The sequence below is a fragment of the Nelusetta ayraudi genome, unplaced genomic scaffold (assembly GCF_046127955.1).
Source record: "Nelusetta ayraudi isolate G7.1 ecotype Tasmania unplaced genomic scaffold, CSIRO-AGI_Nayr_v1 ptg000007l, whole genome shotgun sequence".
NCBI lineage: Eukaryota > Metazoa > Chordata > Actinopteri > Tetraodontiformes > Monacanthidae > Nelusetta > Nelusetta ayraudi.
Genome location: NW_027466057.1, coordinates 7,572,842 through 7,594,743, shown reverse-complemented (window position 1 = coordinate 7,594,743; position 21,902 = coordinate 7,572,842). Strand labels below are relative to the sequence as shown.

Here is a 21,902-nt window from a genome sequence, read left to right as displayed (position 1 = left end):
ACTCTGAAATTTCGCTCATCAGTGCCGCCAACCTCCAGTCAAGAGCATTCTCCACTGGCCTTTATTTTCCGTGATTTCTAGAACCACTCAGCTTGTGTACATTTTAAAAAGCGTGAGGTATTTGAGTGAGAAGCGACTGCTCCAAGCTGCTCTGACAAAACCGCAGAAGAAGACCGTAAAGCAGCTAATACAAGTTGTAAAAGATGGCAGCCGCACGCTATTAACACATTAGGATATAATGATGATAATTCCAAATGGATTTAGCAAGAATCGGTGACCGTTGTGAGGCCAGCGTTCCCCCTCACAACGGTAACAGTAGGGCCCTGACAGGCTGACAGGCTGAATGTGATCGACATATGCTTTTGTCTATGTGGCCTTTACCAGATGGATATATTACAGAATTAAAGAGACTTTAACTTGACATTTGGCAGTCATAAACTCCATTTTACTGACCACTTTCAAATAACTCTTAACGACAGATGAAGAACTTTTTTCTTTTTTTTTCGGGCGGGAGGGAAGGGGAGCCTTTTTGGTTTCAACCAAAATGTACAAGATTTTTTCCATCGCCACGATAGGAAGAAACCATCTAATTTCTTCAAAGTGCAGTTAGCGTTGCAGTAATCAGGGCAGCCTCTCTGTTTTGTTTCTATAGTTTGTTTGGTTTTTTGCCAGGCTGTTGGCAGTCCCTTTTCTTCCTGCTTGAAAAAAAAAAGAAAGAAACAAAAATAGTTGCCATCTTTTTTCATACGATGAGTTCCAAGGATTGTTTATATGCTTGGATGGTGAAATTGTCGGCTTTTGAATAAACACATATGTTTGCCGGGGACAGCGTGGATGGGCCAGGAACCGGTCGTGTCCTGGGACTGTGGCGGAGAGCGCTTGCCGCCTGCTAGTCTGAGCATGCGGCCAGCAGATCTGTTTATTGTAGGCAGTGACGGTTTCCACAAGCCTAATGGGACTGACACCCCACTAATGATCCAAGCATGTACAAAACCACGTTCCGCAGTTAGCAGACACTGCACTACCACACAAAACCACACAGCTCATAGCACCAATATGCCAGAATTTTGTTTCCTCTCTTCACCACTGTTGGTTTTGTACAACAAAAAAAAAAAAGCTTCACCCAGAATGGTATTTTGTCTTCATTATTTATTTTTCTTCTTGACTCCTGCAGTGCAGTTATTTCATATTCGGAAAAGCTCAACAGATTTCCAGGAAACAGCATGTTTAGCTGTCTGTTTACTGCCTCCACACTTTCTGTTTGAGACTATTGCTGCGGTGCACCATCCAAGTGTTTGGAACGAACGCACAAAAACAGTCCAGTATGGACAACTAACCTTGGAGGATGATGTCAGTAACCTGACGGTGGCCAGGCAAGGCAGTAAGAGATGATGTTTTCTCAAATATGCCGGGTTCACTGACAGGTGGTGAAGATATGATAAAATGCAAACAAATTGTGAATATAAGTTCATTTTTTGTTAAATGGAACTTGCAAATGAAGCATTTTTGAAGCATTTAAATTTGAACACACACTTGGACAATGAAAGATGGCTTACTTGACACACCAGATGGAATGTTTCTCTGGTAGATTTACTGCAGACATCAATCAAGAGAAGAGGCCATAGGAACAAAAAGAAACAAAAACCTTGGAAGGAGATGGTCCTCTCAGGAAAAAACAGAATTTGACAGAGCCCCGTCTCTTTTATTTACAATAGCATCCTATTTATGCATCATACAACACAAAAATGTTTATAGCTGCCACTTAGCAAACCAGTTTCTTTGTTCTTCATTAATGTGAAGATGCCGCCCAGTTTGTTATAAAGAAAAATATATAATGGCTTTTGAAACAATTATGTCCATCTCTTTAACAGTAACCATTACCAATGTCTCACTAATTGTTAATTCTCATTTTTTTATCTCTTTGCGGTTTATCCGAGCAACTTGCAGCAGTCACGTCTCACATGTCATAAATGTGATGACTGGTTTGTTGACAGTATAATAGTATAATAATGACTGAAAAGACTTGAGTTTGGCGCTTTTCAAGATGGAAAAGTGAGATTTCTCAACATTATGACTGAGTCAGGAGGTTAAAAGACGGAACCATAATAAGCACTTCTAAGCACTCCAGTACTTGGCCTCACCTTTACTTCCCTCCCCTTTGTTGCCAAAGTAAAAGGACATGGGACATGTAATGTAATTAGAGCTACAAGGGAGGGAGAGGAGAGAAGGGAGCACGGTGAGAGGGGGTCTGCTGCCTGCACCCGTTCCCGAGTCACGGGGGGACCTCAAGGGCCACCATGGTTCAAGGGCAAAGAGAGGCTCTCCCCCACAACGCACACGCACTCACATGGTCACACACCACACACATAACCCTCTGCACCAAAGCCGATGAGTGAGAAGTGGAAGGAGAGGGTGTGAGGCGGTTGGCGGGCAGGCTTTGATCTCCCGGTGTGGAGAGATATCCGGCTCCCCTCGGATCACAGCGCTCCTGTGCGCACTGGAGCAGACCCCCTTTTGGTGTGTGATTGACGGCTGCATGGCTGAGGGACTGAATAATCCACTCTAATAAGATGTAGGAAGTGGACCTCCAGCGCTCCCTCTGATCCAGGCATCAGGAACAGCAATGAGCTTTGAACCGGGATGCAGTGTCCTAACTAGTTAACATGGAGCAGTGTGCAATTTATTTATTTGTTTTTATTTATTTAGTCAATTTTTTTTTTTTTAGGGGGGCAATGTTGTAAGCAACAAAAACTTGGATTTAAATAATATAATATAATAACTGTTATGTTTGTGAACAAAAGACAACAACTTATTTATGAAATTCTATATTTTAAACCATTTCGGCAATTCCATTTTTTTTATTTATTTCGAAGTCGAGTTCTTTTTTTCAATTTCAGTTCAGCACACATAATACATCACATTATTTGGTAGCACAAAGTTACGAGTATTACAGAGTCAGTCAGAATTTCACGCAGCTGTTCCGTAATTACCGGAAGTGACACCGTCTCCGCCGCGGCCACCTGTGTTTTCGTTCTACTGTCGTTACAATTCAATGACAAACTCTAAAAAAGACGGTAAAGACATTAGAATTATAACAAATTGCACACAACCGCAAAACCATAACGTTAACGCCCAATTGAATCGTGCCGCCGTAGCTGTTAGCTCACTAAACGACAAGCTAGAAGATATAGATTTAGCTAGCAGGTTAACGCCATGCGTCCCCTTAACGCTTGTTTGGTTAGTATTTATTTGTTTTATTGTTGTTGTTGTTGTTGTTTTTGTTTTTTTGTTTTCAATTTCGATGTCGACATTCTCGATGTACTCATTATTCAAAGGAAATCGATATTTGGAACGCAACAAATTGTCGCTTTCGTGCTGTTTTCTACGGTGGCCTGCGTTTTCTTGGTTTGCATTTGTGGTGTTTGCGTCGCTTCACTGTTGGCTGCGCATTTGATGATTAACTTTGTATGTCTAGCAGCGCGTTTTTTTCGGTTGCAACGCTATCCCCTTTTTGTACCGTGCTTAGAATTATGTTTGTGTTGAGTGAATTTGCATGGTTTCCACCTGCAGCTGTTTACGCTAACTAAGGCGCATTGGGCAGTGGTAATGTGTTTGGCCCTTCTCGGACACCTTAGTTTCCATTATATTATTGTATTAGATATTGTATTATCTTCCAGTTTGGTATAATGGCGACTTTTCTGGCTTGGTAAACAAGTTGCACCAGATGCTTGTAGCACATACACTTTTACTTAGTCATTATACTGGTCATTCATTACATAACTATCAGTTTAGGCTGACTGAGGCATTAAGTTACAGTTTGATGAAGTGCATGTTGCCAAAGATGGATACATATAAAGTTTGTAGAAACCCAGTCTCTGTGACTGACAATGTTTCAGCGTCACAGCCTCTGCACTCTGTTTCAGTCGCAATAGTTCTCCTCAGCTGACACCGACCAGACAACTGTCAGCTGATCCAGGAGCGCTGGAGCCATCCCCCACTATCATGTCCTCCACCCTTCCCCTCCTTCACTGAGCCATAAACCTGTGTGACACCCCCTCAGACACAGAACAGGAGTGACTTTCGCCTTCTGTGCCGCCCTGCAGTCTCCGCCTGCCCTGTGTACTGTGAACTTTTTACGGTGTAAATCAAGCCAAACAAACATGCAGGCTGCAAACGGGGCTGGAGAGATGTCTCCTCCTCATATTATTTCTCAAATGTCTGGTCTCTAAATCTGTCAACCCCTTTTTTTTTTTGAATCCCCCTTTTTTTGCCTTCTCTTGCATCTTCTGTTTCACTCTTTACTTCTCCGGTCTGGCTTTGAAAATCATTACAGTCAGATGTTGTTGTTCTGGGTGTCGGCCCAGAGGTTAAGAAGTTTTGTTTTAAGTACCTGCAAGGCTCCCCCTGTCTGTTTTCTCCATAAATTAATATGCAGTCTGAGTAACATTTTGTTCTCAAAGTCTTCCCATTTCTACAGTTTTACCATCTAATTTGTAAGATACTCAACGATATGTTTTGTTTGCATGTGCATGAAGAATAATTCATTGATTAAGCAAGTGTCAATTTAATTTTCAACTTCCACTGCCATAAGTCTTTCTACAACTATGCATAATGCCTCATAAGATTGATTGTATGCATAAGAATTAGACGCAACAAAGTCATCATGGATTTATTTTTCCGGTTGCACAATGAGAAAATTTGGCAGAAATAAAGTCTGGAGATGACGACTAACAGAATTTTCTCAATGTTACAGCTGTTCTTAACGTGGACAACTCCATAGTGGATCTGGAGACCATTGAGGCTTTATATGAAAATGTAAGTGTGGAAAATAGGTTGCATTTTAAGAACATGTGTATCTTTGATACTGGAATCAAATGGTCATAAATATCAAATGCAAATGTTATTTTGAAGGCCCCCGCTACAGCTGGACTAAATACTGCATATTGATTTTGTGCTGTGTGTTCTTTTTCTAGAGAGCCACCAGTGATGAGCTGCAGATGATAACAACACATTATCAGAATTCTAAAGAAGATGAAGTCAAATTGCTAGACAAGCCTGAACAGTAAGATAAACGCAATATATTTTTTTATTAAAGATGTTAACTTTACGTATTGATGCCACTTCTAACATCACAAGTTGCACGTGATGGTAGAACTCTGTAGTTCAGTGGAGTTCACAAAAGAAGCAAAGGTGGGCTTTTGTCATTTCTGGGGAAGTTGACGGACAAGCTAGAAAATCAGAGCTTTCACATAAAAGGCTTTTTTTTTGCCTAAGAACATCGGATTTTTAAAATTTATTTATTTATTTTTTGGAAAGTCATAAGTCAATGTTTTTGTTTGTTTTGTTTTTGTTTTCTTGTTTTTACTGTAAAACAAAGGCTAAACTATCCGTAACGTATACAGGATAACATCGAGTCTGACCCCTGGAAGTTGAATTGTTGTTGTTAATGGATGGACTTTGCTTCAGTAGTTCGATAGTTCTGTTAGGGTCAAGTAGTCCGACCCAGTTAACGAGGGCCTGGGCCCTGCGGTGCCGCTCAGCCCGGCCCTCCTATTCCCATGTTTGACCAGAGCTGTCACTACGGCGGCCTTAGTCATCTCGACTCAGTGTCTCCCCCCATCAGCAGGGTCTAATCACACAGGATGTTACCGCTCCACTCCCCTCTGACACGGCACTGTTTACATAAGTCGTCCCGCATCAGGCCTGAGGCACCTTTGATCAATGCCTCTGCGCCGCTCGTTGCTTTCCCTCTCCCCGACCCCGTGGACCTTTCAAACCCAGCCGAGCAGCGCCGTTCATGACTATCAGCTGCCTGCCTTCCTGTGAGCAGCAACGTTGACTCAGCCAGCCTGCGTGGGGAAAGCACGGGCCTGCCAAGGCCCCAAAATAGTTCTTCCTGTTAGACGTTTTGTTTAATTCTGTCATAACACATCACACCCCATTCTCCTCCTCCTCCTCCTCCTCGTCCTCCTCCATCACCTCCCCCCTTTGTGTTTCAGGTTCCTCTATGAGCTCTCCCAGATTCCCGACTTTGCAGGCCGAGCCCACTGCATTATCTTCCAGTCGGTCTTCCTTGATACCATCGTTTCCATCCACCGCAAGGTGGCCGTCATCTCAAACGTCTGCAGAGTAAGAGCGCCATCTCCACAAGCGCTGTCTTAGGAAAGTGGTGCAAACTTCTAGCTCAAAAAAAAAAAGAAATCTGTTGTTTGAAGCCATCACTTATGTATAACGACCTCTAGGCTTTTTTTCACAGAGATACCATGAATTATGATACCAGAACAGCCCTCCCCTTGGCTTTAAAACCAAAGCTTTTGTATCTGTCAGGATCTCTTGGAGTGTGGTCCTCTGCAAGATGTCCTGGGCCTGGTTCTGGCCTTTGGGAACTACATGAATGGAGGAAACAGGACAAGAGGTCAGGCGGATGGCTTTGGACTGGAGATCCTTCCCAAACTGAAGGACGTCAAGAGCAGGGTAACGCACCACACAATCCAGCGCTCAGAATCCAACAACCTCTTGGGCAGATGCTCATCTGCGTTTTCCCTCCTCAGGACAATAAAATGAATCTGGTGGATTACGTTGTTTTGTACTACCTGCGTAATTTCGACACGGTGAGATACTATGAATCTAATTCTTCATAATTTTGGGGTGTCAACACATTGTTACTCAGCTCTGAAATGTTTTTGGTTTTTTTTGGTCTAATATTTTGCTGCAATGTTTCCAGAACGCCGGTACAGACAAAAGTGTCTTCCCTCTGTGCGAGCCACAGGATTTCATGCAGGCTTCTCAGGTGAAGTTTGAGGACCTCATCAAGGACTCCAGAAAGCTGAAGAGAGATCTGTCAGGTAGGACGAGCTGCCGTCCACATAAAATGCTTTCACTGTCACTGAAGCAAATATGGCGCAAATTTCACTCCGTGCATTTTATTGTAATTTTGTTATTACACTCGATACTGGAGCTCTTTGGTAGCGTGGCATCAGTTGCTACCCGCCTTGTCCCGCGCAGACGCTGTGTTCAACTTCTTAGGTGGCCTGAGGGGACTTTTGTCAGTTTCCAGACCATACAACTCATGTCATCACAGCCTCTGCTGTTTTGGGACCAGTGACAAGTCATTTGCATTTCGTTGTTCTCATGCCAGAGCAAGAAAAAGGAACTGAGCTGAGCAAATCCCAGCACTGACGAACCATCAAAATAATCCTCAACAGATAAATGGGTGAAGGCTCTTTAGCCACTCGTTGCTCACAGCGTCGCGGGCGCCACTCTATAACTCAGCCACTCCGCCAGCCAGTCTTGGCTCGGGCCAGTGGAGGTTAAAGGCGATGTCCCCCAGTGCCCCTGATGTCTGTGGTTATTTAAATCAACCAATAATATGGCATATGAAAGCAATTAGATATGCTCCGCGGCTCTCCCCGGCGTTTCTTGGATCGCTGTTAAAGCCCTCTCCGACGTGACCTGGGGGAAAAATACAAAGAGTCTGCTAAAGCGCCCAGACCCACCTCAAGCTGTCACTCATTTATTAGGAAAAAATAGAAGACCTGAAGACAATAAATGTAACATAAGGGGCCTCGTATTTGATCTCTGCCGCGGTGCCGTCTGGCACAGTAGTCCTCGAGGGTATAAATATCACCGAGCCGCTGTTTGATTCTCTATGTTTGTCGAGCTGCACCTCTTGACTCCCACCTTTTATATCCTCTCCAGCCGCCGGGAATAAATATTTATGCCTGGCTATTATAAGCCAGCCCCAAAGAGCGCAAATGGTCTTAATTACGAAGCCAACGCGCTCCACTTGCTTCCACCCTGGGAGCTGTGTTCGACAGCGTGAGGCTCACGGTGATAAACACTTGGGCTCACTCGCCCCTGTTAGACAGGACGGGCAAGGCGGTCCACCCCTCACCTGATCCTGAGGTGGCGACCGCAGCGTCTTGCCCTCTAGGCTTTGGGCAAAGGTCAAGAGACTCGGTGCAGGGAGGCCTTCACCGCGCTCTCCTTAACCTTCTACACGGACAAAATCTGCATGCATTATTGTGTATTTGCATGCACACAGGGATGTTACAATCTGGAAATCCCACATTTCCACACACATACATCATGATGACAAGTCTTTGATGTGATATTAATTGCACTATAAGAAAAAAATAAAGAAATGTTTGGAAAAAGTGCAACCTTTAGCAACCAAAAAGTGAAAACTTTCAAAGTTAGAATACATGCGTGACAGTGTTGCAGCTGTGCATGCTGTTTGTTTGTCACCCTTTCCGCCTTCATCATCTCAATTGTTGCTTCTCCCCGAACGCTCACAGCTGCTGTAGAGCCAACGTGACAGGGTTAAGGAGGAGGATGAGCACCCGCATGCCAACAGTAACTATAAACATCATATCTCTGTGACAACAGTGAGACACTTTTGTCCAAGGATACCGCAAAAACTGTCACATCCCGGTAAATGTTCCCTTTAAGATTCCCTTGCATTGACACGCCCCTTATGTTTTAAACATCATTTTTGGTGGCTCGGTGCGACTGTGGAGACGGAATCCTATCTCTCACTACGGCAGCGCCGGGCTTTTCGAAACGCTGCCGGCACAGAGATCCATTTAACGGCCACATAATTGGACAGGACACAGTGGCAGGGACGCTACCGATCAAATAAAAGGGAACAGTCAGAGCTCATTTGCTGCTCATGGGAGTTTAGTGTTTCACAGTAGACCTGGCTCGGGTCACGCATTCACAACCGTTGCAAATCAGACAGCGCCCTGATTTTTAAACAGCCTTTAACGTCAGGTTCAGGCATGGCCTTTAGGCTGAGCTCTTTACGTTACGTTTTACGACGGAGGCTCCAGTCAGGACGACTCGTGTGATGCACAGGCGGTCTGAAGAACGGCGCACGAGCAATGTTGAATGGTCACGGACAAAGGATACGCCTCTCAACGCCGACTCAAAGGAGAGTTTATTCTCTTATAAAAGAGAAGAAAAAGACAAGACTAGGGCATACTTATTTTTTATTGAATAGTATGACTTGGGAATTTTGGGGATGTGGACATGCCACAGTGTTGAACCTTTGTTTGTATAATGTTTTGCTGCTAAGCAAATTAAAAGCCAACTTCCAAAAAGTCCACTGGAAGTAATTTAATCTTCTTTCTTTTTTTTCTTCTTCTTTTTTTTTTTGGACAGCTTTAAAGATTCATTGCCGTGGCTTCCTTCATGAGCTCATGTCTCTAATCCCCTGTGGTTACAAGTATGGGCATTGCTGGTCAGGTCAATCTGGAAATGTCAGTCTAACTGGGGAGGGGGGGGGGAAAGGAGCATTTATAATACTGCGCCGTCCACACCAAACTCATAGGAATAACAAAAACACTCTGTAAATGAGGGAAACGGGGCCAGTAAAGCGATGATTCACCAGCCATCTGTGCTGAATAATTAACAGCCTGCTGCCATCTGTTTATTATTATTATTATTAACAAGATATCGCTCATTTTGTTTCTGTATTTGTTGTCGTCATTATCAGTTGACCGCCATTCACCTGAACAGACGTAGCGTAACAAAAGTTGATTCTTTCTGTCAACACTTCTCTATTACATAATTATGACTATATTATTACATCATTTTATATGTGTAGATAAAGTTTTTATCTGTTCATTTAATTATCAAGCCATTTCTAGATTTGTTCAGTCGGTTGATTTGCCACAGTAATAGTTCAGTGAACTATTATTATACTTTTATTACTTAATATGAAAGTAAAAAGTCATTTGTATCTTATACCGATTCAGTATCACAATAATTGGAGTAACTTTTTTTTTTAGGCATCGGAATTGTAATTTATTTTTCCACAGCTGAGCTTTAGATTTCATCCCTGATGACATAATTCCTTCTCTGCTGATTGTTGTTTTGCTGCTCAATTTCTGTAATCCTTCCGCGGCTCTGGCTGCCGTTGAGTCCACATTAAACCCCTTGTTGAAAAGAATATGACATTTAAAAGCCCTTCAAACAGAACAGTAAATGTCACAGACAGAGGCCCACATGAATAACCGACTTTTCAACTGTCTCCATACTAATGCAGCCCTTCAAAGCTGAAATTATGTACATTTACTTGAAAGCAAGAATGTCATCTGTATAAACATGCTGAAGTATCACGGCAACTTCGGCAAATTTTGATTTTTCTTGGTTTTCGCCATAAGATTTTGTGCCCTCCACATCAAACAAGGTTCACCGCTTCATTGACACATTTTCACTGTGCTTGGGACAATTGCGCAAAACCTGGCGTTTCAAGCCGCCAGTGCCGAAGTATTTTTTGTGACCAGACACCGAGTTGCATAGGAGTGTTCGTTCGAACGCACGCTTCCGACGGGGGTGTTATCGCGCCCAGACAACATCAGCTTTGAGTTCTGGGCTCTTCACAGCTGCTGTGTTTTTGTGGGCTTCCTCTTTGTGGCCTTTGCTGTCTGGACCACATTTGGGCGAGAGCCGCCTCTAAATTGTAGACTCGCTGTTTTGAACGCTTTTTTAATGGCTTCTCTTGAATTGGGGGATTTCTGGTTAGGAAACGTGGTTTTGTTCAAACAGGATATTTTGGTTTGTCATGTTTTTATGGCTGCTGATTTCTGTTTTGTAATTGCTGCCCTTCAGAATCCGCAAATGAGGGGGAAAAAAAGAAAAGAAAAAAAAAAGTGCCCTGGATTCCAGACCGTGAAGTTGGTGGGGGTGAGGGGGTAGTCACCCAGTTTAATGCTCAGACGTGGTGTTTCCTGATTTGTTAAGAAAGTCCATCAATAAAAGATGTAACGGGTGCGACTTGCAGAGCTGCAGGTGCAGCAGCTCCTCACGAGAGCCGACCTCGAGTCGAGCGGCGGGCCAAGTGAGACGGCGGTCAGACCTGTTAAGTCTCTTGTTGTGTTTTGCGGAACTACGTAGCCATGCAGTCATAAGCAAGTGGAGGTATTTATTGCAGCCATTAATGACTCTCAGGCTCCGGGGGCTGTGCCAGGGATAGTTCGCCTGGCGTCTCTGCGCGTACCGTAAACCCAGACGATATACAGTGGGGAGGAAATGGGGAAGGTTCCGACCGGAGCCCACTCACTGGCGGCTGGCGGCTCATTTGGCGCCGCACGGAAAATCCCCCGGCTGACACATCTGCCGCGCTCACATGTGCGATATTGAGACATCGGTGTTTGGCAGTGTTATGTGAAATGGAACTCAAGTGTTGCTGCTTCCTAAGACGTGGAGGACGCGTCCACCATGAATTGGATGAGAGGGGGAAAGAAAATGACTCCCGCAGTTCGATGTAGCGATTTTAAATCTGGAATTATTTGGTTTCCTTCCACTGATGGGGCCAATCACATCTCTCCATGGAGAGATCCCCAGTTATACATGGCAAGCCCAAGTTTGAATACTGATGAAAGATGGAGGGAGTACAAATACTGTAAAATGTAACACAAAACAAGTGCATTCTTCTTTAAAAAGTCTTCTTCTTCTTCTTCTTCTTCTCCTTCTTCTATCAATAAGTGTAATTTCTCAGTTTTGAATATGCTTCCCTTCTGTCTATTGTTTCCTCTCTGACAGCCTGTGAGAAGAAGGTGCAGAAGGTGTGTGCAGACTCATCTGAGGACCACCTCCAGCCCTTCAAGGAGAAGATGGAAGAATTTGTCTCAGCAGGTAAATTCAGATTTCTATCTCTGGCAAAGCACGATGGAAACTCAAATCCACATATTGACTTTTTTTTATTTATTTATTTTGTACTTAAAGGACTACAGTGCAACAACCTCTTGCAATTAATTATATGTATACAGTATGTATATATATTTCCAAAAATAAAACTCTAGATATTCAGAAAGCCAAAAAAATGGATGGATCTTCCACGTGTTTGGAAGGAGACATGAACCCTTGCCGGGGATGTCGTCACTAACCTAAGAGAGTTATCAGAGTCAGTTCCGTGACTGAGTGTTTTAGCATGCACTTTCTGAAAAGTAGAGAAAGAAAAAGGAGTGAAGGAAAGACCTTCCTGACCAGGCTAGAGGCAGGTTTTCCGTTGTTGTTTTTTGTACAAATTGTTGGTAGAGCATTTCAAGCAAGTCAATTTTGCACAGTATTTGACCTGAAAATATACATTATTTATTACTCAAGAAATAAATGTGTAAGATGTTTTAAAACAAAAAACAAAAAGCCAGCTCCTCACTAAACAAATCATCAAACTTGTTCTTATTCAGACTTGATCTTTCCAAAAAAAGACATGCATCCCCATGGTGTTGATCCACAGTCCTGAACATAAGGTTCCCAGCTTTATATTAAAGTTATAAAAGACCATTGGATCTGGATGGAGATTTACCATATCCTTGGCCTGTTGTATTTCTAGAAGTTTTACTGGAGATGTTCATAAAAAGCGCTCTTGCAGATCTAGGAAAGACCTGCCTTCTCCCAGACTCCCAGCGTGGCTCCCATTTAAAAAAAAAAAAGGAGGAAGACATCATTATATGTTTTGCCATGTCAGACTGTCAGACAGTCATCTGGAGTGTGTGTGTGTGTGTTTTGGTTCTCACTGAGAGAGGGCGTCTCGGTACACTGTAAGACAGCATGAGGACAGGAGTCTACAGGCCTATAGAAGGGATCGCGTTGCCTCTGACACGGTTCTCATGCACTCTCAGCTTCCATAAAGCTGGCGGGACATCTCAGACTGCGGCCTTGTAAACACCGGCCAACCTCAGCACATCAGGTCTGAGGACCACCGACACAGGAGCACAGCTTCCCCCGACGCTCAGTCACTCAGTCAGTTGTCCTGCCCTGTCCGTCCTCTCTCGTGTGTTCCCTTTCAAACATATACATGGTACAACTATACAAAGGGTGTTTTTTTTTCCCCAGCAGACTGTAACAGAGGGCTAAGTGCGCTATTTGAATTTATAATTTATAGAGTTTAGGAGAGGTTTTTTTGCTGCCCTGTAGTCCTGAATGAAAAACGAGTTAATTTCTTTTTTTAAGTTGTACTACGGCTGGATGATTCTAAAATCATTATCGCAATTATTCTTATTTTTTTGGTCAATATTGAAATCATGATTATTCCTATGATTACGCCTGTTTGTGTGAGGGATGTTAAGGATGAAGGGAACCCCTGTTTTTGCACGCGAGAGAACTACCCTCTTCTCCACCAAACGGCACTCTTGTCCCTCTTTTAATTTCGTGTAATGCAGACTTCAGAAACACGCATGTACAAGTCTTTCAGAATAAAATCACAGTAGGCAAGGAAAAGTACTACAAAAAAAATTCTTTGATCATATGACTTTTAGGTAATTTGCAGCCAGATATGAAATCACAATTAAAATTCAGTCAGCTATCAAGCCCTATTGTACTATTATACAATAATGCAATACAATACATTTTTTTTCTCCAAACACTGGACTTGGAAAAATTGTGCAGCTGAGGAAAATATACATACAGAGTTGTGCAGCCCGCCTGCATGCAGTGAGTGAGGCTGGATGCAAAAATTAGTTAAATGCAGTTCATCAAATTCAAAACCACAACTTTAAACACAATTCACGTCCCTAATGTTCTAACCTTTGTGGAGCACACACATTCACCAATACCACTTCAATTATTTTAGCGACAGCTGGCAAAAGATGCTGTTATGAATTTCATCAGAAGTAACCCTTCAACTGGAGGGCCTGCGTCTCAGCGCTGCATCGTCACCAAACATTTGCCTCGTCACAAAGTGTCTTCACAAAAAAAGCCGCAAACTCATCTGAGGGCTGATAGTTCGCATCGCTTCACAGCGGGCCGGAACCATTCACTGTCTCTGCGATCCGCCGCCACAGAGCAGGGATTGCGTCCACTTGTCTGCGGCGCGGGGGTGCAAATTTGTGCGGTGTCTGTGTTTGCAGTGCAATTCGAGAAAAGAAATGTTTGTTGTTGCACCTGGTCTGAGTTGCTGAAGGAAAGATCCCCGACCGCCTCGGCGGAGCGAGAGAGGGAGAGCCGGAGCCTCGGTATCGCGGGAACTCTTGAGCGAAAGCACATCTTGAACATAAACTCTCCGGCGGAATACTTGTAAACGTCCCTTTCGTAAACAGAATTCCTCGCGCCGCGTTTTTGCCCGCGCCTTGGCAGGAGCGCCGTGTAATCATCGTTCGTGATGATTCCGTGACTTCAAAAGGCGAAACAAAGCAAACAGCCTTCGCACATCAAAGGACGTCCAGGCGCTCTTAAACTCTGACTCACCGGGCGGACGGGGGGCGACTTCCCTCGCTCAGGTGAACGCTCGGACCGGCCCGACCGCAAATGCATGTGTTTGACACATGATTTTAGATTATCGAAATTAACGGCGCCGCGGGGGGGAAATGCGCAGTTAAAGAGAGCGGCACGCTCCAGAGGGAGGGAGGGACGGATGGGCTTGTTTAGTGCGTGCGGAGGGGATCAAAGTGCGGCGGTGAGTCAGCAGATGCGGCGTCGACGCCGAAGTCTTGTAGTGCCGACTTGCGCTGACCCAGAAAGCGTCCCGGAGCGTATAGGAGACGGCGGCGGGGACCTGCTGGTGAACCCGGACGCCCTGCGCTGCTGCCTCTTAAACATGCCTACGTGATCTCAGCCAGATCCAACCAGGGGGACGCAGAGATGCCTCGGAAAGATCTGCTCTCCTTCTCCCTCTTCCTTTCGTTTCCCTTCTCTCCGTCTCGCTGAGTTCCTCCCTGCATAAGATCCCCCTAAATAATAAATACTAATAATAAAACTTTCATGACACATGAACGCACTACACAAAGTTAAAACATCCCCTGGACTAAAGGTCCTTACACACCAGGCAATGGACGGAGCGACGCGAATAGATGACCCAAAAATGTGAATTTTTCCTGTGCACACCGAGCGCAAGGCGAATATGCGTATAAAATTCACTGGGCGAATAAAGTTTGGCGCTCTTTCTTTCGCGCCGAAGGAGAAACAATGGAGTCGACGGCATCCTCAAGTGAGTATGTCCTCATGACGGTTGAATTAAAAAAGAAAAAGAATCAAATTCTTTGGGTCCACCCAATATTGCTCTGTAGAGAGGAGATGGATGAGCTCGACACGACGATCCAGGAGTTCAAATCTTACTCGGTGAAATTTCGCCAGCACTTTAGAATGCCCGACGGACAATTCAAAAGACCCCTCCGTCAACTGGCTCCACGTTTGCAGAGGGAGAGAGCAAATTTGCGGCGCAAATTCATGTGTCAGGACCTTTAGACAGGCGACCGTCGCAGCATTGTCCCAGCCACCTTTCGGTTTCCCTGTTTGTTTTTTTTAACCAGTCACTCTTGACAAGGCGTAGCTTTTTGTGTGTGTGTGTGTGTGTGTGTGTGTGTGTGTGTGTGTGTGTGTGTGTGTGTGTGTGTGTGTGTGTGTGTGTGTGTGTGTGTGTGTGTGTGTGTGTGTGTGTGTGTGTGTGTGTGTGTGTGTGTGTGTGTGTTGAACGCGAGCCACGACTAATTGAAAACAAATCCCCCCCGGCTTTTAATGTGCGCCTCTCTTTCCACGAACTCTCTCTCCCCGACAATACATGTGCATCATCACATCCCCCGCGCGCCTCCTTTTGTAGTCGAGTGAGTCAGAGCCCAATAACCAGAAATTCCACCCGCTCAGATGATCGTGAATTACGTAGGACGAGCAGAATCCGCAGGTAACGAGGGTCCAAGGAGTCTGGTTCTGATCAGGCTCGGGAGTTTTTTTTCTTTTTTTTCCCCCTGATCCGCACCGATGCGGAGGAGGCCGCGCCGGGAAACAAACAAGGGATGCTTTTTTTTTTCGGGTGGGGAGGGAAAAACAAAAAGCAAAAAAAAAAAACTGTCGCCGCCGCTGCTGCCTTTCCGCCGCCTTTGTTATCTCGCCGCTCGCTGCGGCGGCGCTTTGGAAAAGTGTGTCAGGCTTTTAAAGCCCTAATTTATTGTCCCTCTCAGCATGCACGTCTCATAACTTTCTAGTTAGCGACTACTGGTTTCATGTTTACACGGGAGAGCCGGCGAAAGAGAAACTTCACACATCCTCCCTCTCCGGGTCACTCCCTGCCCCTCCCCCACCCCCACCCCCTCCCCGCCAGCCTCCCGGCTCCAGTGCCACCTCTGCACAGTCGCACCAGAGGGGTACCTCAGGCGCCAGCCTGACCCCCACTGAGACTAACGCCATTGGTCACGCCTCCCCCCCTCCCCCCACCGCCCACCGCCCCCCCTTCTATTCCCAGACATGGCCACAACCTCTCTTCATTAGGTTTACCTCAGCCCCCCACGCCTATATACAAGTAAAAAAAAAAAAAGAAAGAAAGTAAAAGTAAAAGGGGTGGCTGGTCAGAGACTGAAGCTCACCTTCTCCCCGCAGACCCCCCAAACCTGCCTTTGAACAATTTTTTGGGAGACTTCCCGCTCTTAAATCTTCAAGTAGGAAAGCCCCCCCCCCCCTCTGCCCCCCATCATTGTAAAAGGGATGAATCTGGAAAAATGCAATAAATCTGAGATCACAGGCAACTCTTTGGCCCTAGATAAATTCTTGCACCTCGGCCTGGCCCGCCGCACACATCTGCCTTGCATTTAGACACTTTTACATGGCAGGAGTCCACAGGAGCCTCCAGTTCCCAAGCCTCTCAGCGCTCCGCGGCCCCGCACTCGGGCTCCGCGCGCACACCTCTGTAAACAGGCCACCAACTGCCCCCCCCCCTCCATGCTCACGCACTCCCGCGTCAACGCACAGAAGCCTGTCAAACTTTACAACGTGCCGACCTTCTCCTCCCGGAGAACACGCCGCCCGCGTGATTGACGTCCCAAGCCGGCCCCCTCCACTGACAGCTACACGCACTGCACCACCCCCACCCACCCATCCACCACCCCGGGCCAGGTGCTCTCCACATTAGTCCCCAGTGACGGTCTGACAGGGAAATAAATGTCATCCGAGGCCCATAATCTATTATTATGATCCGTCCTAATCCGGCGTTCTGTCTTCCTCTCTTTCACAGCCCAAGAGGAGCATTCGTCTGAGGAGGACCGACTCAACGCTGCACAGAAGAGGTAGGAAGGAGGCTGAGCTCATCGCCCCCCCGGCCCCTCCCTCATGGGGCTCGCACACATCGGAGAGTCGAAATATAGGTGGATTTTGCGTGTGGATTTGATCCCCGCCACGACAAGGTTCTGCCAAGTGTCAGGGATTACTGCTCCGTTAACTCGCTTCGTTTGGTCCGTTGCTGCCAACTGCTGTTGGCGAGCCGCGGCTGCATTTACCTCGGGTCAGCGCACTTTGTTTAGTTTGTCGTGATGCACCACAATGTTCAGCTGGACGTGTCGTCTGCCCAATGAAAAAAATTATAAAAAAAAGCCACCGGGCGCCGATTAAACTGCAACAGGCGCTTCTGCCGGGTTTACAAGAGAATTGTATGAATTTTGGTGGATTCAAAAAAGCTTTCTGTTGGAAGTTTGCAAGATGGATGAAGGATATTTTAGAGTTAAAAGATGAGCAACCCAGCTGTGGCGAACATTTAAAAAGACTGACCCAGCGCTTGCCATTTCTGAGGGTTGTTGCAGTTTCATTAACGGATGAAACGAGAAGCGTACTCCAAATCTCTGCGCTTCTTCCTTTTCTCTCCCCGTCGTCCTTATCTGCCATGTTTCGTCCAGAAGGCCCTCCTCCGAGGCCTCTGATTTAAGACATGCTGGCAGCCTCCGAGCTCGCAGTCCGACCCCGGGAAGAAAAAAAGAAAAGAAAATCATTTCTGGAACGTTTCGTATTGGAAAAAGACGGCGTGGCAGACAAACAAACGCAAATAGATTATTTTCGGCCGGTGTTTGGACAGCGAGAGGAATTGTTTGCTTTATATCGCGACGCTGCCACCTCTAGAGTAAATCACGCGAGTGCATCAGGGAGAAAGTGGAAGAGGCCAGAAGGCGGGGGGTGTGGGGGGGTAACGGGAAGTGTAAACAATTAGGAAGTGGATTGCTTTGGGCAAAACTATAACTCAGGCCGATGCCTTCAAACTGTTTTGTTTCACATTGCTGTTTTTGGGGCGAGGGGAGGGGGCGCTCTCCGTCCTGCACCCCCTCCCCACCCAGCCACCTAGTAATAACTAGCGCTGAGCTAGTGCTAGTGTAATGCTCGAGATTGGTCTTGGTCTCCAGACCACTTTTTAAGGGTCTCAGTCTCGTCTCGGACTGGACGGACTCGGGACGTTTGATCAAGACGGGTCAAGACTCAGCCAACACTACAGTGACACGATAATAACGGCAAAGAATCCAACTGCTGCCGTATTACGCTCTGTTTGTGACACCCAGAGTGACACCCAGAGTGACACCCAGAGTGACACCCAGAGTGACACCCTGCCCCTTTATTCCTAGTTAATTGATTTTTTAATTTTATGAAGCAAAGTTGGGTTTTTTTGTGAATAGTTCAAAAGCAGCAAAATGTTAAAGAAACTTAGTGAAAGACACTTTGCTGGGAAAAAAAAAATGTTGCTGTTTGATTTAGAAGTAAACTTGAATTTAAAAAAAAATACTGGGCATTTTTTTTCTGTTTTGTTGTTGTTGTTGTTTTTCTTTAATATATAAAGTCTTGGTTTCGAACCCCAAATGTCTTGGTCTCGGTTGGTGCAGTCTTGACTACAACACTACTCTGAACTAAAGTGACACACGTGCGTGTGTGTGTGTGTGTGCGTGCACGCTGACCCTCCCGTGCCGGAGTGACACCGGTGTAATGAAGGCGTTGAACTTGGCGGGGGAATATTGATCAAAAGGGCCCCGCGGCTGACGCTGACGCCACCTTTGACTTTAATGAAGTTTTCCTTTAATTTCATCTGAAGAAGGGGGGCAGGGGAGGATGGGGGGGGGGGCTGACCGACTGGCGCTAGGTAGCACGGGGGGCGGCAGAGAGGGACGGGGGGGGGGGGGGGGGGGGGGGAGCTCTTTCTCAGGTTCCCACAGAGCCACCTCGTAAAAGTGACACGGCGTTGATGAATATGGGCGTCAGCGGGCTCGCCGGGCCCTGGGTGGGCTCTCACATCTGTCGCCTTGGTTGGGCAAGATGGTTTTGCTTTTTTTGCTTTTTTTTTTTTTTTTGGTTTTTTTCACACAAACACAACAGCAGCAGCAGTCACGGCAACAAAAAAAATGACGTTTCCATGTTAATGAAGGAAATAGACGACACCTCGTCGCTCTCCCTCCCTCCCTCCCTGGCGTGGAGGCGGAGAGTCGGTGCTGCCGCAGCGAGACTCCTGCCAGCCAGTCGCACTGGGCCACCAGGAACAGCAGGTTACAATTCAATTCTGTCTGCAGTCCGGCTGTCTGCCTCGCAACTGTGTTTATTGTGTTTTAGTTTTTCTTGTTTGTTTTTTTTTTGTTTTGTTTCTTTTGATTTACGTCCTTTTAAGTGTTTGCCATGGCAGTGGTTACATAAAACACTACTTATGATTTGCAGAGATGCAATTCTGCATCGGTGGTTTTTATTTTCGACCGCAGGTCTGAACCGCAAAGTATTACTTTTAAAGCAAACAGATTTTCACAAGAAGCAACAAAGACATGTGGAATTTATTGTTTAAAAGATTTTCTTTCAGTAGACCAATGCATCATATTGGTTGCAAGAAATGTTAAGTCAGAGTAAAATATCAGGGGTTTTGCAAATAAACCGTTTTGTATGTTGATTTGAATTTTTATGACTTTCAATTCCAGCTAGAATATTGCATAGCTAGACATTGTGTATCACCCAATCTTTAATTTGCCGTGTTCTATTCATTTTAGCTCATTTATTTATTTATTGGCTTTATTCATTCGTAAAAGAAAAGAACAATTTAGTGGATAAAGAAAAACAATGTTCCCAGAATCAAGGATGAAAGGGAGCAGAAAGAAGAACAACCTCATTAATTCAGAATAAAATGTCAAGAGCCATGAATTGTTATGGGGTTTTTTTTGGGGTTTTTTCCTGGCAGCCGTTAACGCTCTACCATTCATGGATCATTTTGCTGTTTAAAAAACCTTCATGTTCTACACGATTCAGATTACTTTTATTGCCATTTGTGCAAAAGAACACAAAGGAATTTGATTTGGAAGTCTCAGTGTGCATCAAATAATTAAATAAATGATAAATAAACACTCTGAAGAGAAGCTTTTCACTGTCCAACACTTTGGATGGCAACCTGCTGATTTAGCAGCGCTCTGGTCGGGCTCAGCAACGATTCACGATACCTCAGCGGCGGTTGCTTGCTGTCTGACGCTGTAACTGTGAGAGTTTGTTGGGAAAACGCTGGCGTGTTTCAGCTCCGTGGCTGCGAGTGTGTTGCTCTTCTCACTGTGGCCACACAGAGCTTCCAGCAGGCCTGGACTTCCAACACTGACAGACTCATTTAGGTTTGACCTTAAAGACTTCAATCCTCCTTCATTCACTTGTATATTTGGATATTTTACTCAACCAAACGAGTCGCCTTCGTTGTAAAACCCAGAACCCTCATTCTGCAAACACCTCAATCGTGGCCTCTTGCGATCATTTCAAACATTTAATAACAAAGCTCTGCAGCTCGGCCCGCTTGTCAGTGGGGCCTTTTCTTTTCTTTTTTTCTCTCTTCTTCTTTTTTTTTTTTTTTTTCCAACATGCACTCCTAATTTGTCTGCTTCACGTCTCCCTTCCACTGAGGTTTTTCCTCTTCTGGGCTCAGTTCCGTCTCATTAAGCTTCCCTCTGCCACATCGTCGTCATTTTTAATTTGCCAAACCGCCTCCTCCGCGCGCTCTCGCCGTTGCAGTTTCGCTTTCGCAGGCGCGGATCTCATTTTTTCTGGTCGCCGCGGCCTCTGTCTGCTCGATCGATCGACCGGAGCGATCTGCTGAACCGTTGCCTTTCCAAACCCACCTCCCGTTTCTTGGTCGCTCAACATTTTGTAATGCCTCTTTTTTTCTTCTTTTTTTTTTTTTATAGCTGTCAGCGAGGAATGCCGGCTGCTGCTGCTGCCGCGGCAAACCGTCTCACGGCAATGGCATCACGGCGGGCCGCGCACGTGCGCCCGAGCGAGCGAGCGAGCGAGCGCCGGCGCGGCCGCTTGACAAACAAAAGGGCCGCTTGATTTTGTTTAGGCGTGCTCGCATGTGCGAGCGTTTTTGCATCTGTTTCGAGTGAACCTTTGTGTATCTGCTCGTTTTTGGTACGCTCGGGCAGGGAAGGAGAGGGGGCCGCTTGATTTGCGCACGCTCTGACACGACGAACCCCGGGGTCAGGAGGAGGGATGCGGAAGGGACCCCGTTGGTCATGCCGTGCTTTGCCGTGCCGGGCCAGCTGCAACCAAAGCTTGCTTACCTGATACGGAGGAGCTCTGTTTCGCTCAGTCTAAATATCCCCCAGCTTTTCGCTGCGCTTGTCTTCCTGTATTGTGCAAACCAGGAAAAACGACACACGGCAGGGAAGCGGAGATCAGGAGGCTGATGCTGTAGTCCGGCCGTCTGGCTGGCACATTGCACCAACCAGCTTGGCCTCGATCAGCGTTACTACAAAGCCACCTTAGCATGTGGAGGTCAGAGGGACAGGGAGCTTCCCTTGAATCACCACAGCGGACAGGCAGGGGGAGAACGCGGCTTTCATGTTTGGTGAGGGGGTGACGGGGTGGGGGAGTTGGGGGAGGTGTGAAGCCGCGGGTGACTTCCCACGATGCTAGCGCTGATTTGATTCGCCTTCTTTCTTCTGGCGCGCTTGCGTTCACCTGCGGCGTGAGCTCGGGCATTGGAACGGAGAAGCAGCAGCCTGGAGGGTCGGTCCGACGAGAGCTTCGTGTTCGTTACAGTTTTGTGCAAAATAAAAGTGATATTTCTACGAAGTACAATTGCGGTTTGCAGGTGTTTCCATTGTCCCGCCAGACCCCACTTTGAGGAGGATGGACGTACAAAAGTTCTTGTGTAAATCTGCATTTCGATGTTGTTTGCTGTCAAGAATGGTTGTTATATTTGTCTCTTT

The 21,902-nt window shown here is 45.9% G+C and overlaps 1 protein-coding gene across 2 annotated transcripts in view; it reads left to right on the top strand.

Annotated features, from left to right (window-relative positions):
- LOC142883464 (formin) overlaps window positions 1-21,902 on the top strand; it is a 52,032-nt gene that overhangs the window by 24,754 nt on the left and 5,376 nt on the right. For both annotated transcript variants that reach the window (XM_076018366.1, XM_076018365.1), the window contains 8 exons: window positions 4,754-4,815; window positions 4,974-5,062; window positions 6,000-6,129; window positions 6,328-6,474; window positions 6,552-6,611; window positions 6,725-6,845; window positions 11,548-11,640; window positions 16,943-16,994. In XM_076018366.1, the coding sequence (XP_075874481.1) occupies window positions 4,754-4,815; window positions 4,974-5,062; window positions 6,000-6,129; window positions 6,328-6,474; window positions 6,552-6,611; window positions 6,725-6,845; window positions 11,548-11,640; window positions 16,943-16,994 (754 nt within the window). The remainder of the gene's footprint in view (window positions 1-4,753; window positions 4,816-4,973; window positions 5,063-5,999; window positions 6,130-6,327; window positions 6,475-6,551; window positions 6,612-6,724; window positions 6,846-11,547; window positions 11,641-16,942; window positions 16,995-21,902) is intronic.